A 17,235-nucleotide genomic window follows, 5' to 3' on the forward strand; every position below is an offset into this window, starting at 1 on the left:
GAAATGCATAGCTGAACAGACACCATATTTTAGAGAGACCTTTCTTTATTATATAGATAGAAGACTAGATTGTATAGGTAGTAAGAGCTTGAAGAGCTTTTCGAACTTTTAATTCATTATTTTAAACTTCTTTCTGTAAATTTTATTCATATAACGAATTTTCATTCAACTACCAAAAGTTTATGATTTTTTTTATTATAGGTAGGTAGATCATCAATTCTTCGATTAATTAAAGAAAGCTTTTCGAACCAAGAGTCCACCCACCCTCTTTCTAGTCAAAGAAAATCGTCAAAGTGATTGAAGATTTCCCAAAAAAAAAATAGAATTTTTTCTTTAATTTTTTTATTTATTTATTTCTTTTCACATTTATCAGAGTAATTTTTTTTCATTCACAATATAAAATTATTTTCTTCCTATATGTATTGGTGTTTATGTATAATTAAAGTCTCGATATTTTTTCTCTGTATTTCTCTGACATTTAAAATGTCTTTTTTGCTATATACACAACAGTGAGTAAATTACATAAATTATATATAGCTACTAGATTTTCATCTATATAATAAAGTAATCATTTTTATTGTATAAAAGGTAATATTTACACCTGTTCTTCTCTCGATAATTGTCATATTGTTCTTTATTTTATTTTCCTGAAAATCAATATAAATTTCGCGTTTTCAACATTTTCCAATGTCTTCATAATAAAATATTTACAAATTAATTATATTCTTCCAAGTCTTCTTCATGGGAAAAAAACTGTTTTCTCACAGAGTTTTTTTTACTTGTGTGTGTTTTAGCGAAAATCACATTAATAATTAATTTTTTTGCTGATTCAATTTGTTTGTTGAAGGCTTCAATTTTCTTTATAGAAAAAAAAAGATGTCGTTGTCACAAAATGAAGGATAAAACAATTTGATACATAACACAAATCCTTCATTATATAAATTTTAGTCTCTAATTACGTTTATACATGGCCTAACTGAAGATTATGTAAATTACAAAAGTACGTAGTTTTCTTATTTATTTTAACCTCTTTTCACAATTACATCAAAATTATTTAAGTAGAAGAAAATGCACGTGGAAAAGAATTTTTATTCCTTTTCCTTTTGATGTAAAAAAAAAAATATAGAATAAATATATTGAGGAATTTCTATATTCTCGGAATTCCTCTGACTCGTTTTCACAATCATTGAGTTAAGAGTTATATTGATATAATAAACACTTTGATATAAAAAAAAAATAGAACACTTCCAACGAAAAAATAATAAAATGTTTAAAGTAACATTTACTACTGGTCGATTTGCACCACAATTTTTTGTTCTTTTTCTTCTACAGCTCGGTGGTAGTCTCCACGTCGGATCGATCAAGATCATTTAGGTAGGCAAAACCCAGTGGATTGTAGTCTTTGTTTGCGAATGAAACATTTTCATTTGTTGCACTCTGATGATTGAAGTGTGTCCCGCCGTATTGTCTGCCGTGTGAGAAAATAAACTAGATTATAATATGGGCTAGATATATATATTTTTTTATTTAATAATATACTAATGTGTGTGTTATAAAATTAACGCAATCTCATTTGCAATTCAAATCATTCTCTAAGAATATTTTTGCGTGTTCTCGTAGACTCGTTGGGTTTTGTGTAGATTCTCACATGGATATGAAGTTGGTATTTCAAGGTGATTTTGATATATGTATACATATATTTGAGAGGTGTCTCTTTTTTTGAATTGAAAAGTAGTTGTAACTATACGAGAAAATTTTATTACAAAAGATATTTAATTCTATGAGAAACCCATTTATGGCTCAATAAATGCGTCAGGGTTAAATTATTCCTCATAATATAAAGAGCAATTTATTAATGGTTAAAGTTCGATAAGATTACCTTCTTTTCTCCGTACCTTAACAATTTTATTTATTGATTGAGTTAAAAAAAAATGAATACTTTTTAACATTAAAAACAAAGTACTTTAAATTCAAAGAACTTCTTGCATCTACACACTAAAAGTAATTTTAGTAAATTTGGTACTAAACAATTCTCCTAGTTTTTTTTTAACAAAATTAATAGGTATAGTTAAATATTTTTCTTTTAGTTAAAAAAAAATCTATTTTGTTTAGTTTTATAATTTTTACATGAAAATTAAGTAAAATAAAACAAAACTTTGGCTATATGGATCCGGAAGGAATCCAACAGCCGTAAAACCTAAAATGGAGAAGAAGAAGAAAACAAAACTTTATTTTTTAAGACAAATTTTCTATAAATTGAGTAAAATATTTTATTTTCACCGCAAAAAAGTACGACATTTGTATATTTTAATACAGAGAGATGTTTCACAATTTTTTCTAAGTTGTGTGTTTCCAGTCAGAATGATGTCGCGATTGAGAGAAGTCAAAATGTGTTTTCGCTCTCGCTATTTATGGGTAAACCATAATTTTATGCTGATTGCTAACAATAAAATAAACCATATGGATGAAATGGTAGCCAAATGGCTTCAAAATCAAATATAAATTATATTAAATCAATAAAAAAAATTATTTTCAGTTTTTTTGATAAAAAATTTGGTTAAAAATTACCATAATTTTTGTAAAAATATACAAAATAAAAACTCATAACTGTGTAACTTAGGGCAAAATAAAAGACAAAATGAAAATACGATAAATTTTGACATTAAAATGTAATTTTGTACAAAATATTTTTATAAAATCTTTATCAATATTTCCACAAATGATTTTAGTGCAATTTTAGGTACAATAACTTTTGTATGTTTTGTCTTTTATTTTAACCAAAATTGCTCCCTTATTTTTTTCGTAAACTTTAGTAAAATGCATTTTATTAAAATTGTAATTAAATGAAAAGACCTAAGATATTTACGAAAATACCGTATAGAACGCCCATTCCGTAAAATTTGCGGAGAAAATTTTTAGAGTGTAATTTTTAATTAGGTAGTTAATGATAATGATAGGAGACGTGGCTCAATTCAAACCTCTTACGTCGTTTTTAAATCGACTATTACTTAAAATTGATAATACTTTAAATGTAGAAAGTTATTAGAGTAAAAAGAGCATTAAATGGGCTTTAAAATGGTACTAAATTTAAGAATATTTATTTTTATTTTATACCATTTTTTATCATTCTGCGCGGACCCTTGGAGGTCTGAATTGAGCCACGTTCCCCTAACAATTAATCAGAACATAAATATGTGCAACAGATTCTTACCTTTGCTGAAATAGAGGACTCGTAACGGGCATTATATCTTTTTGATGCCTATTATTGCGACCCAGTGTGTTTGTCATGAGTTCGTTGGTATCATCACTACCGCCGTACATGTTGCATGCGGTGCCATTTAGTGTGTTAAATGTGTTATTTTGGGTCAAATTATTCCTACTCAGCGAATTCATACCGTACCTGTATATATGGAAGAATTTATTAAATATTTCTTCTTTTACTTTTCCTTCAAGAATATAACAAACATATTAGCCTTCAAGATGACATAACATTTCTCATCTCATTCACAATTTATCTCCACTCTTTATCTCCGCGTGCAAAAACCTAATCATTTATGTATGTACATTTTAAATTATATTTTATTTAAATTGAATTCATTCAGCACAGGTTGAAAAAAAAACAGGTACATTTAGTTCGATATCAAAAGGAATCGCACGCGGTAAAGTTTATGTGTTGTCTCTGACTAATCGCGCCCACATAAATACAAATAGCATATATAGGTAGTTTACTATATATAATATACCTACATATAAGGAGTGTTGGTCAGCAAGTGCTTTTTATGCGCAAAGTTGATGAATTTTCGGGTATATTGAAAAAAAAAAAACAAAAAAGAAAGAAAATTCGCGATTTTGTCTTAGAACAAGGAATTGACTCTATATATTTAGTGGTGCTCTAATCTTGGCTTTTTGCTAGGTACCTACATTATATATTTATATGTATAGAGAGGTGGTGGAATGATTAAAAATCTAGAATGTAAAATGAGACTGAGCGACTCGAGCCTTGAATTTTTTTAAATTTTACTTCATCTCCTCTCATTTCTTGTATCTTGTCTTTTCCCTCCAACACCACATATGTATTGCAACAACTTTTATACATATTATGTGTGTATATAGCTGTGCATAATATAATCTTTTAGTCGTCGCACTGAGTGAATGGTGGTGTTTACTAAAACCTACGGATTCTGTGCTTTTTCAGAGCCCGACTCTGCACAATCTCGGACAACTTGAGCAGGTGTCAATGGATAAAAAAAGTCAATGAGTGGTTTTCGCATTGTGTGGCTCACCTAATGGCAAAAAGTTGACTGCGAGAAGAGGTGAAACAAGCTGTTCAAGGGAAAGAGTTTACGATCAATCACCCACACAATGTGTTGGTTTTTTTCTCTCTGTCTTCATTCTCAATTCAAACCATTTCCGCTTTTAATTTCTTCGGGTTTTTAAATCTCTTCTTTTTTTTCTGTTATCTAATGATATATGTCGCCAAGAAACTTTGAAAATTCTACCTCTGAGAGATCACAACATCTCGTAAAATTGCCAATACTTAACTAGAGTTCCAAGAAATACCAATATATAAGAAGTTTTCTGAGAACTTTTTTTCCTGCTTTAAATTTTAATCTCATCGTGAAGATTTTTTTTCTTCCTTTCTTAAAAACTCAACTAAATAAATATATAGTTTTGGTTGTGTTGAAAATTGAATGGAAAGAGGTGAAAAAAAAAGAATCTTTCAGAGCTTGTTTCTCAGAGTTATGTTGAAGTGTTGGAAGGAAAAGAATACAAAACTCCGCCCTAAATCGATCACTAAATAGATACAGATGGAATCACTTTGAGACATCTTAAGGCCAATGACTCACCCATTATTGTAGTTATTCCTGTCCGTCTTTATTCTACCCAACGTCAGTGTTCCTGAATTCTTAGCCAGGGGATTGGCGTTGTTGCGATTAATCTCGAGAACACGGTTGAAAGTGTTTTGGCAATTGTTCCCATTCGCTTGATTGTTAAGGTTGTTGCGCTGAAGAGTGGACATTGCGGCAGTTGTTGCCTCAGAGTGGGACGGACTCAGTCCACCATTCTCCTTGTGTGTGATATAGCTCACATTATCTAAGCTAAATGCATGATTTTTCGCACTAAAATCCATCTGAAGATCATCTTCGGCATCCGCATTCACAGCCATTGCCAGCACCTGTGTCTCGTACTCCTTGAGACTCAGCGTACCAGCTTCTGCATTTTGATTCCCAATAATTACTGGGTCATACCGCAAGGGATTTGGTGGTGTTGGGAAGCTTCGCATTCGTTGCTTGAAATTCTTATAGCGTGACCACGATACGCAAATGTAGATAATACCAATGGTGCCCAGAATTAGGATTACAAGAGATACGGCAATTAGGGCATAGGGGAAGACGTCATTTTCAACGGCAATTGCCGTTCGAACTTTATGAATGTGCCTTCGACTTTCAACAGGTGCATAAATCCCCTGGGCAGTTGCCTTAGCAATCCCCGAGGCGGCAAAACTCAAGTCCGATTGTGCCTCAGCTTCGATGAGTTGCGTTTTGACTTCTGTTGAATTGCGCGACATGATCATTTCAGTTTTGGGATCAATTACGTAGAACCACACGTCTGTTGCATTGGGATCCTCCTCAATTGTACCATTTTCAGTTAAATACTTTCTATTGCTGAATCGTTCTATGCCAGCAATTAGGCCGGAAGTTTTCTCCGAAAATAGCTCCTCCAGAGCTTTGCTATGTCGTCGAATATCCTTGGGACTGGCATCAGAGAAGACGAGGGACATTCGATTTATATCAGCGATCGTGTTAATCACAACTCTCGCATAGGCTGTATTGAAGGGCTTCTGACCATTATTATCCACAGCTTCTACTGTAAAAACAACCGGAGACTCCTTAAAGTTCTTTATGCTCTTCTGCAGCTTCACAATGCCCGTGTCTTCGGATATTGCAAAATACGATGTACCCTCCTCATCTTTACCCACGTGATTCGTCTCTGGACCTGCGAGTCTGTACTTAATCATCCCGAATTTCCCCGAATCCCTATCTGTGGCCTTAACTTGTAGAATTGGCGTATCAATATCAGCATCCAGGGGCACAACACCGTAGTAGGTGCCTGGGTGGTGGGTTTCAGTTGAATAGGTGGGAATTACAAATACCGGTGGATTGTCATTCTCATCTTGAACAACAATCTTTAGTTTCGTCACGCTCTTGAGGGGATTCACAAAGTACTTGAGTGATGAGAGCTTAATATCGAGATCATGGAGGGATTTATTTTCAAAATCCAACTCCCGATTGAGACTCACAACGCATGAATGACTCTCGACAATTGCCCGAAAATGCCCCTGTATGTTTCCCTTGATAATGTCGCATTTAAAGCCGGGATTAACTTTTGTTGCCTTCTTTGAATTCACAATTTGGATGGCTTTAACAGTGGCATTAATTGCACTTGTCTCCGACACATGTGCCACATAGTTGTCCTCACTGAAAGCCAATCCAATTTGATTGCTAAACGTACCACTGTTGAGATTCCCACTCTCCACCCTGGCTTCGTATTCTCCCCCTGCACCGCCATTGGGATCATTGAGGAGATGACGTACAAACACAGGGAGGGTGGCAACGGACGACAGCTGAGGATCACCCAAATCGTAGGCTTTTACATCAACCTGATATTCCGTATCGTCTTCCTTGTTGAGTTCATCGCGTAGTCGTATGACTCCCGTGTCTGGATCAACTTGGAAGTACTTGAGAGCTTTACCGCGACCGACCATTTCGTAGCGAACCACATTTCCCGGAGCTGTGCCATCGCCATCAATTGCCGGCATTGATCCAACAATCGTGCCAATCTTTTGATCATCATTCACGGTAATGGGTTCAGGAACACTCACAAACACCGGCGGAATATCATTGCGATCCTCAACATCAATATGTATCCTTACAACATCCCCCACACCATTTCCCGGATTCTCCACTGTAGCAATTACTAATTCGTGAGTCTTTTCCTTCTCATAATCCAATCCACGAATTGTCTTCACTTGACCATTCTTCGGATCCACGCGGAATAATTCTACAGCTCCTTGACGGAGTTGGTAAGTAATCTGGGGTTTTGTGTCAGGATCGGTTGCTTTCACCGTTGCAATCGTTAAATCCGGCACATTTTCCGGCACTTTCACATCAATTTGATCTTCAGCAAATACCGGCACCTCATCCGGAATATCAGTCACTTCAACTAGCACACTAGCTGTTCCCAGTCTTGAATCCGGTGCCCCATCCTTGGCGGTTACAACGAATTTGTACTCTTTCACCTTCTCATAGTCAAGGGCATTAATTGTACGAATTTCCCCGGATTTGGGGTGAATTTTGAAGGGAATATCCGATGGGAGGGAGTACGTAATGTCCGCATTAATCCCATCATCGGCATCTGTTGCATGAACAACACCCACAACAGCATCTGCCCTACCTTCTTCAACTTTAAAACGATATGGCACAGAATTCTCATCAAATTCTGGATTATTATCATTAATATCATTAACACGGATATTCACAGTGGCGGTGGTTGAAAGTCCACCATTATCCTCGGCACGGAGTATTAATTGGTACCGTGTAAGATCTTCACGATCAAGTTTACGAATCACACTGATAACTCCCGTGTCGGGAGCTACGGAAAATTGCCTAAGATCATTCCCAGACAGGATAGCATACTTGACGGGATCATTTTCGGGATCATCGGCTTTCACTACAACTATTGTGGCATTTATATCAGCTCCCTCACTCACCTGAACCTCATACACAGGCTTCACAAAACGTGGTGGTTTAGTGTTTGGCCCTGGTGTGACAGACACCTCCACGATTGCCTACAAAAGAAAAGAATGAAAAAGATTTTTCCTCTTTAGCTAAAAAGATAATTTTTGAGAATTAAATAAGAGTAGGGGAACGTGGCCCAATTGCGACCTCCCCTTTTTCTCGTAAATGACGAATTATTATAAAATTAGTTTAACTACATTATGAAGATATTATAGTAAGGTAATGTTAGCGCCTAAAATAAATTAATTTGGTACACAACAGAACGAATAAAAAATCAAAGTTCATTTTCAGCACTTGGCCGACATTTTCTGATTTTAGAAACTAAGTTGATATGAGTTTTTTTCCCACTATTATGTCTCATATTATGCCGCGTCTCTGTAGCTTAGAGGGTTTATTACTTGATTTACAATTTTTTGAAAGATTTTAGGTATTTTAAGTAATTAAGTGAAAATGCCCAGCCGGCACAAAAGGTCATTATAAGGTCTAATGTGCCGAAAATGATCGTTAGAATAACGTTGATTATTCGTCAAAAATAAGTCGTTTTACGTGATAATGGGGAATAAAAAAGACCCACGTTGAAAGTCAGTACACCGTCAGAATAACGTTATTGGAAGAAATTTCTGACCTTTTTCTTACGTTCTACTGACCTTTAAAATTTGAGACCAAAAGGGGAAATTTTTGACATGGCATCCCAAAAAAAATTTCCCAAACATATTTCTCTTTCTAGCATACATGGTAGCATAGGATAATGGTGTCTTCTCTATTTCCCTACCAATATACCATATTTATTAATATGGTATATTTTACAAGGAATATTTATAATTTTTTTTCGAAATTTTCTATATCTCAAATTTATATGCCGAAATACTTTACCGTCGCAAATAAGTCAAAAAGAACCTAAAATGGACCTTTCATTAAAAATTAATTATTTTTTATAAAAATTTTTGAAATATTTCTGATGATGGAAAATAGACTTTGTCTTTACTACTTATTTAAAATGTCTTAGACATCCTTCCTATTGCTTAAAATGCTGACCCGGCTTGATTCAAAGGCAATTAAATATCCTGAATTTCGCTATAAAAATTATTGATACTCCCGGACACTTAAATCTACGCCATATCTCGTAGCTTAAAAATTTTTGTCACATATATTGTATTTGGCCGAAACGTTAAAATGAACAGATAAATGATATATAATGTAGAGGAAAAAGAGCTTTTTTTAAAATAAATTTTATTAGGTATATTTTTAAATAGATATCATATATTTGTATATCAAAAAGCAAAGTGTGCATCAGTAAATTATTTTATGTAAAAAGAAAACATATTAAATGCGATCAAATTAAATATTACTTAATCTTCAAGGAAACCAAGTTTTTACCTGAACCCATTTTCTCAGAAATATTTCTTTAAAAGTGTGTACCCAAAATGAAAACAGCCTAATACATTTTGTCTTATACGGATTATGACCTGCAAGCCTGCAATAAACATTTAAGAGATAAGCAGAACAACCCTTGTAAACTGCAAAGCAAGCGCAATTAAATTGCCTACCTGGGAATAATTTAGGGTTTTTAAGGACCTTTATTTATTTTGAAAAGAAAAATGTAAGATTTGGCAATTAAAGTTTATGCAATAATATTATATGCCCATAATGTATTTTTTCTCTTATTCTAGAAAAAAAGCTTAAAATAAACTGTAGGAAAATATTGCAAGAAATTGATAAAAATCATTTCTATCAAATGATCTATTTTGATCTTTTTTATTGAAAAAAAGACTGATTAATTAATCTTAATTTTGTGCTCGCGATAGGTTTACATGTGAATCTTAAGAAATTCTATGCGGATTTCCTTACGTTCGGATGTCCCTTTTTGAACGCTCGTTTCCTCTTAGGGAATTTCTGAAATGGTCTTCCAAGGCACCTACGTACAATCTTGGTCATCCGCATAAGCATTCTTCCCTATTGTTATATGGCATGCGCGAAATACTAAAATTGCGGCAATAAATGATGAATTTCTTAATGAACAAGACCTGGCGCACCCTCATTATGATCTCCCTTAACGATTTCATTGATCATTTTGCTCATTTTTATTGATTTATTCGAGAAAATCGTGAAAAACCTAAACCAAAACAAACGCCTGTCAAAGGTCAAAAGAAGAGTGCAGAAATACAAAAAAGAAATATCCCACGCAGTCTTTCTCTTTCTGTCTCTTCCTCAACACCAAAGGTTGGTGGAGGGTAAGTATACTTACGGTATTCTGACGTTGAGATTGCGGCAGGAATTTTGGCCAAAGTTGATGGAGGGTCAGAAATTTTGTGCTTTCTTACGGAATACTGACGTTGTTAAGGAAGAAATTGAAAGTATATTTTTATATAATAAATGAGATTCTTCTGCCAAGAAATGCTTCTAAAACTATTTGCTCTCTTTCAAACAATCATTTTAATGCATTTACATATATGCCATTTTAATTAGTTTTTGATGATAGAAAAAATGATTGATTTTTCATCTTACTGACCTTTAATGACTTATTTCTGACGATATTCCAACGTTTACACAAAAAATTGAATTTATGCGAAAAAAATGAAGTAAATAAAGCAAAAACGTCTTTTAATAGCTTTTTGATCATCTACAAATAGATTTCTAATGTTTTAATGACTAAAACTTTGATTTCTGCAAAATGACTAAAAATGCCTCAATTTTTACTGACTTTACTTACCAAATAATAACGTTATTCTGACGTTAGAATTTAGTAAGCTAATGACGAAATTGTGACCATGTTTTACGATAATCTAACGTTATTATAACGTTAATAAATAGTAAGTAAAGTCAAAGTTATTATGTGTTAGCTGGGATGTAATACATGCAGAATGTTCTAATTGCGACCCCCAAAATGTTCCAATTCGGACCGCCTATTTCCACCATTCACCACGGTAAAGCCTGTCGCGCATGCGTGTAGTGGTGTGGCAGTGTCTTTCTCACACAGCGCTGTGTTTTGATTTCGGGAAAATCAATATTTTTTCACGTTTCTTGAAAGTTTTTTCGCCGTGAAAATGTTCCTAAAGCCAAAGGGGAGTGCAGTTAATGTAATTTACGCATTCCTCAGAAGAATTTTCGTGGATTTTCTGGGAATTACGACAGTGAGTGCGCAATTGTCGGTGTGTGTGAAATTTCGTGTAGTCACCTCAAGGGCGAAATGTCAAAACAAATGTGGGGAAAATTGAAAATAAATTCTTGATTTTCCGGCTTTTCCGTGTATTTCATGGCAGTTTTCCTATTTATAGTAGTGATAAAAGTGATCTACTAGTGAAAAACCCACAAATTACGGCAAAAAAAGGGGGTCGCAATTAGAACACTCGGGGGGTCGCATTAGAACACCGTGGTGAAAAAGTGCAATTTTAGCACCTTTTTTTTAATTCGACTATTACTCAGAACAGGTAAGAGTTAGAATGTTTGCATCTATAGAACAAAGTTAGCCTATTAACCCATCCTCACTTTTTGTATGATATATCATACGCAAAATTGGTAGTTTTTGATTAATTTTTGTGACGCGAATTCGCAAAATTTTCCTTCCGGATTAGTGTTTTCCACTTTTATGGACCCTTAACTTATTATATTAATTTTCCTGGGTGTCAAAAACATAAAATAATATTATTTTTTGACAAAAATCTAAGTGTATCCAATTGCAATGTTGTCCGGGAACCAAAATGTGTGTATTTCAAGTGACAATTCCCTTTTTCTCCACAATATTTTGTGCAAAATCTCTTAATTATTAATAAAACTTTGTGAATTAACTAAAATATCCGTCTCCGGCCGCAAATTATTTAATATTTTACGCGATAAACATCTGCGTATGATATATCATACGTTGGTTGAATTGAGGTACTTTTTAGGTTAAAGTGCGAGTTTATTTCTGTGAGGGAAGATCTAAGGGTTTGGGAATAAAAATACAAATTGCAGTGAAAAGGAATGCCAGGAAGTGCTAAATCAGGTACATCGTAAGTATTAATAAGTACCTAATACCAGGAAATATAAAAATTATAGCAAAAATCGTGATTTTTGTAGGTTTGAGAACGAAGAAGGATAGTACATCCGGCTCTGTCCGGAGACTTGTCAGCATATTCACCAGAAGTCTCCGTCCTAGAGCAAACCATGCAACATGAGATGGTTATTTTACTTCCTGGCTACGCAACTGTTTGCGATGGTTGCGATGAGGATAACTGCGGGATTCAGGACAAGTTCAGTTTCTATATTCTTAGAGCTAGAACTCTACAAGAACGCGGTGAGTTGATTCTGAAACCCAAGGATTTGTGTTCTATTGGATCGATTAATTAATTGTGGTCCAAAATCTAGCCAAAATACTTAATTTCAACATAAATTATGTAATTTATGCACTTATATTAATTAAAGACGTTGTTTCAACACTGAGAAAAAATTGGATTTTTTCAACCCCCTTTCGTTAAACGTATGATATATCATACGGTGTCTACCGACGCCCCCATGGGGGCTAAAAATTTTATTTTCAGGAATTATATTTCTTATAGGTTTATTAGTCAAATTCTAGAAAATGAAGGTCCTAGGTACAGAAGATCTATGACCTCGTTAGCATGGGTTAAATGACCTTTCCAATGGTACCAAACTTGGAAAGATTTAATTCATTTTAATATGACTTTTTTCAATCCTTCTGAAACAGAATTTAGGGGGTCGCAATTGGGCCACGTTCCCCTAATATAAAATTGAATTTAATACCTGTGAATGAAGGTTCCCTATGTCTGAAGCTTGCACGGTAATACTGTACTGCTCTCCAGCATTCAGGGGTCCACGTGTCTCAATAACACCACTCTTTGCGTCAATGCTGAATTTCTTCACACCATTGTTAGATACGTGATAGATGGAATAAGTTATGACGGCATTCTCTCCCGTATCATTGTCCGTGGCGGTGACTTTGGTCACGAAGCGTGTTTCGTCACCTGCCATTATTGTTACGGGTGCAATCATGGGTAATTTCGGTGGGTTATCATTCACGTCGCGTAGTGTGACTACTAAACTAAATGGTGCACTTGCGACGTTTGTTGATTTCTCACGTGAAACCACCTGAAAGCGATACACCCCCGGATTGGGTGGATCACGATCGAGGTTGTCTTCGTTAACAAGGAGGACGCCGTCGTCGGCAACGGCAAAATATGGCGTCGTGAGTTCATAAACATAGTCAGGCTTGGGATCATTTTCCGAGAAATCAGCATCAGTTGTTGTGAGTCTTATGGGCACACCGTGATTATCCTCAATCTTCGTTCCAACTGGGGAATTTTCATCAACATACCCCTCGGTGGCTGTGGAGAAAATCATCGGTGGATGCGAATCAACGGGTTTGACGGTTATGGATAACTTGGCGGTGGTGAAACGCTTCTCCTCCGATACTTCTTCAGCTTTCACAATGATATCAAATCGCTTGGCCACTGATGTGTCAATCACCTTCACTTGCTTCAATATACCCGTCTGGTCGTCAATTTGAAAGAATTCATCATAGTTTGAGGGCATTCCACTTAGGAAGGTGTAGCGAATGGGGGAACTTATTGTGTCCAAGTCGATTGCTTGAATTTTCTCCGGTAGCACCGACAGGACACCCTGAAGGCTTCCCGATGGTACAGATGCCGTATATTCGGGATTAATGCATGCCCCATCGAGCAAGAGGCATCCGCGGTAGATGAAAGACGGGTCCAAATCATCGGAATCTGCCACATTAACTGTGAGTGTTGTTGTTGCCGACAAACGATGGGTGACATTCCGCGCGCGATCCTACAAAATAGCAAAACGCCATCAATTTATCTTCCTCTTCCGTGTCCACACACAGAGAGAGACTTTGTGGGTCAAAACACTTACCGATGCGACAATTGTTAGATAATATCGCTGAATTCGCTCATAGTCCAGTGTTTTGACTACCGTGACCTAAAAAGAAGCGCATGCAATATTTAAATACATATACCGAGTTATTTTTTCTTTGGAAAACCTTTTAGGGAAATTAAAAATAAATAATTTCATCGCGTACAGAGAGTTACCTATTTAATGATCATAAAAAGTTAATTTTTCGTCATTCTATTCTGCATTAGAAAGACACTCGATGGGGACGCCTGGTGGTGGCAAAATCTTTAAAAATTCCTTTTGCTATATATCTTCAAAGATGAACTATAAATTTAAATTTGTATCCGTTTTGTTGTTCTTTAAAAAAAAAATATGTTTTTTTTTTAAATAAAATTCCCCATAATTCTCTGTTTTTGCGTCCCGTGAGAAATTGCACAGTAGAAGTCCGGAATGACATGAAATATGATATTCTTGAATTTATTGCTTCCTTTTTCAATATACTGCTGTGCTGTACAAGATACTTTTGTCAGAAAAAAAAATGTTGTGAAAAATTAGAGACACTGTTAAAGAATTATAAATTGAAAAAAAAAATCTGCGAAATATTAACCTTTGCAAGAATTTCCGTATTCAGAGGAAGATTTTTCTTGAATACAAAGAAGTTCTCTCAATTTAAAATTTTTGATAAATTGGGAAGGATTTTTGTTGTTGCATTACCTGCCCTTGATGAGGAAATCCAATATCAAAGGTCCCATAACCATCTGCTGCAATAACTTTGTCATCTGTAATATTTTTTGTACCCTCAACAATGAAGTACTCCACCAGGCCATTAACTCCGGAATCAATATCTTGTGCCAGGATGTTTCTGAAGATTGTTGTACCAACAGGTGTTGACTGTGATGTGGATGAGGTAAATGAGGCATAATAAATATACGTGTGGAATATAATGAATTCTCACCCGGCTTCATGAATAAATTGCCGGTCTGACAATTGTAGTTCGCGCATACAGACACTACCCACGAAAAGTTTCCGGGCAAGAAAAATTTGGGTATTTTTGAAGGCAAATTTCAAATGGCTATAACTCCGGCTGTGGTTAACCGATTTTCAAAAATTTACCGGTTTTGAAAAGGAACATTTCTCACCTTTTCAAAACATGTAAATTTTTGAAAATCGGTCAACACGTTATTTTTTGGCAACCATTTTGGTAAATCTAGGCAAAAGCATGTTTTTTTACGCTTTAAAAAAATGTTGACTTTGACATCTTGCCTCTCGACTGCTAGTGTACCGATTTTGATGAGTAAACCATCATTGGATAGGCAATTTAATTTCCATTACAAATCTGGTAAATTTTTGAAAATCGTTCAACCACAGCCGGAGATATAGCCACTTGAAATTTGCCTTCAAAAGTACCCCATTTTACCCTTGCCCGAAAACTTTTCGCTGGTAGTGTACTTATACATATGTGGATAATAGTGAATTGTAATCTCACCTCTGGTATAGTTGTCTCGTACGGTGTATTAATAAATACTGGCGCATTATCATTAACATCGGAAATACGAACTATTATTGGAATATTTCTTTTGCGATGTGTCGATCTGATGGTGCATGAAATCTGCAATTGAGTGAAGAAAATTGTGCTCTATATAATCTCGCGCAACATTGCGACAACAATTGCATGGCGCATTATATGTTAAGGGGAAATTAATTAATTTACTAAAAAAACGGAGATGTGTCAGGAAGGTGATTTATTTGCATGTTATGGAGGGGAAACTTACTTGAAAAATGGTATGGCTGAGATTTTCTTCATCTCTATCAATGGGTTTTATCAGTTGAAGGGATTTCCCATTGAGTGTGAACATTGGGTTCCCCTTTGGGAAGACAAGATCCAAGGTAATTTCACTGTCTGGATCACCATAAATTGGCAACTCTGGTGGGATTGTTTTCTGGCCGATGGCTGCAATGAAAGAAACGAATCAACACTGCCGTATAATCCCCAATGATTGATGATGTTTCCCCCGTGGGCTATATTAATATGTATATACAAAATATACCCGCAAGAAGACCAACAATGTGTTGATCTTTCTTCTTTTTTTCCACCTTTGTAAAGCATATATGCTAAATGAATCTCCATGTACTCACAATTGCCACGACTCTCCTCAATGTCTACAATGATATTGGTTTGTCCGGTCTCCACTTCACATGGTTGCAATCTACCCCACGCACCTTGAACCGTCTCAAAGTAAACAAGGAAGATTATATGCAGCATCATCCATTGCCACGGTGTCTAATTGTATCATGAAAGAGAAAAGAAAAAAAAAACGAGGGAAACATTATATTTTATTCAAATAATGTTTTAAATTTATATTTCACAGCTGTGTAATGTCTTCTCTAACTCTTGTCCCCATCATCTCTGTGGTCATGTACATTGAGGGACTAAAAAATTAAACATGATGTTGCATACTAATAAATTTCGAATAGAAGAATTTCCTCTTTCACCAACTCTCAGTATCTCTCTCTTGGAATTAATGTGCTTCTTTTAGTCCTATGAAGTGGAACAATTCACACCTTGGCAAAACACAAGCAAATCTCACGGGCTTAAAAAATTGACATTGCAAATTATATACTTATACAGGGTGTACTAAATCTCATGTCTTTGCCACAAAATTTCCACAAATTATTCAAATGTTTTAAACAGAAAAGAAAAAATAGAAAACTTATTTCCTTCTGTTTAACATTTAAATATTCTGCCGAATTTTAATAATTAAATTTAAAGAAAAAAGTTGTGAACACTTGAACCATGTTAACTTGTCCACAAAGAGATAATACTCTTGCAAATTTCGACATTCTCTTCCACACCTCTTGTCCCCAAGTCTGCCTCACCTCTGCTGTTGTGCATACACTGAGAGAGATCAAAACACACCTACAGTATCTTGTTACTGAAAAAGATATGAAGTGATTTACCATTGACTTTTTTCCCCGGTGCGTCTCTTTAGCCATGGTAAATATTATCACAATGAACGAAAGACTTGAACGAGTGAGAACACGACGAACCTGTTATTCTTTAATTATCAATTCAAAGTAAGATTGCATTGTTGAAGTGAATCAAAACAGCGCTGTTAAACCGCAAAGAGAGCACACAACTAACCACGCCAAAATGGAGGAGACATAAATTACAGAATTGACTTTCAAAAATACAACCACAGCGGTTACAAAGAAAATAAATTTTAATACGATATTGATAGTTGCTGCAATTAATCACTATTAGGTAATTTTTTCAAGACTTCAATTTATCACGATAATTGTATCCGTCTCAAGTAATTCGAGTAAAAATATTTGATTTAAGAATACGCGATGGTGGAGCAAAAGTCAGGGAAATTGAACTCGGTGTTAATCATATACCAATTAAGATTTATTTATCAAAGATGCTACGTGTATACAGTTAAGTAAACTTAAACGTGTATTTTTCACACCTTTACACACATTTGGTGGAAGAGATGGAAAAGAAGTGATGATGAAAAAAAACTAAAGAACATACTTTTTGAGACCGTTTGATCACTCAAAAGAAGCGCTTAGGCGAAAATACTACAAC

The 17,235-nt window shown here is 35.0% G+C and overlaps 1 protein-coding gene across 2 annotated transcripts in view; it reads right to left on the bottom strand.

Moving 5' to 3' along the window:
* Positions 1-325: 325 nt before the first annotated feature.
* LOC129787908 (cadherin-99C) overlaps positions 326-17,235 on the bottom strand; it is a 39,957-nt gene continuing 23,047 nt past the window's right edge. For both annotated transcript variants that reach the window (XM_055823745.1, XM_055823746.1), the window contains exons 3-11: positions 15,786-15,930; positions 15,422-15,600; positions 15,136-15,258; positions 14,364-14,540; positions 13,671-13,736; positions 12,540-13,586; positions 4,848-7,849; positions 3,212-3,400; positions 326-1,468 (exon numbers count right to left, since the gene is read on the bottom strand). In XM_055823745.1, the coding sequence (XP_055679720.1) occupies positions 1,327-1,468; positions 3,212-3,400; positions 4,848-7,849; positions 12,540-13,586; positions 13,671-13,736; positions 14,364-14,540; positions 15,136-15,258; positions 15,422-15,600; positions 15,786-15,930 (5,070 nt within the window). In that variant the 3' untranslated portion in view covers positions 326-1,326. The remainder of the gene's footprint in view (positions 1,469-3,211; positions 3,401-4,847; positions 7,850-12,539; positions 13,587-13,670; positions 13,737-14,363; positions 14,541-15,135; positions 15,259-15,421; positions 15,601-15,785; positions 15,931-17,235) is intronic.

Source organism: Lutzomyia longipalpis, chromosome 1 (genome assembly GCF_024334085.1).
Source record: "Lutzomyia longipalpis isolate SR_M1_2022 chromosome 1, ASM2433408v1".
NCBI lineage: Eukaryota > Metazoa > Arthropoda > Insecta > Diptera > Psychodidae > Lutzomyia > Lutzomyia longipalpis.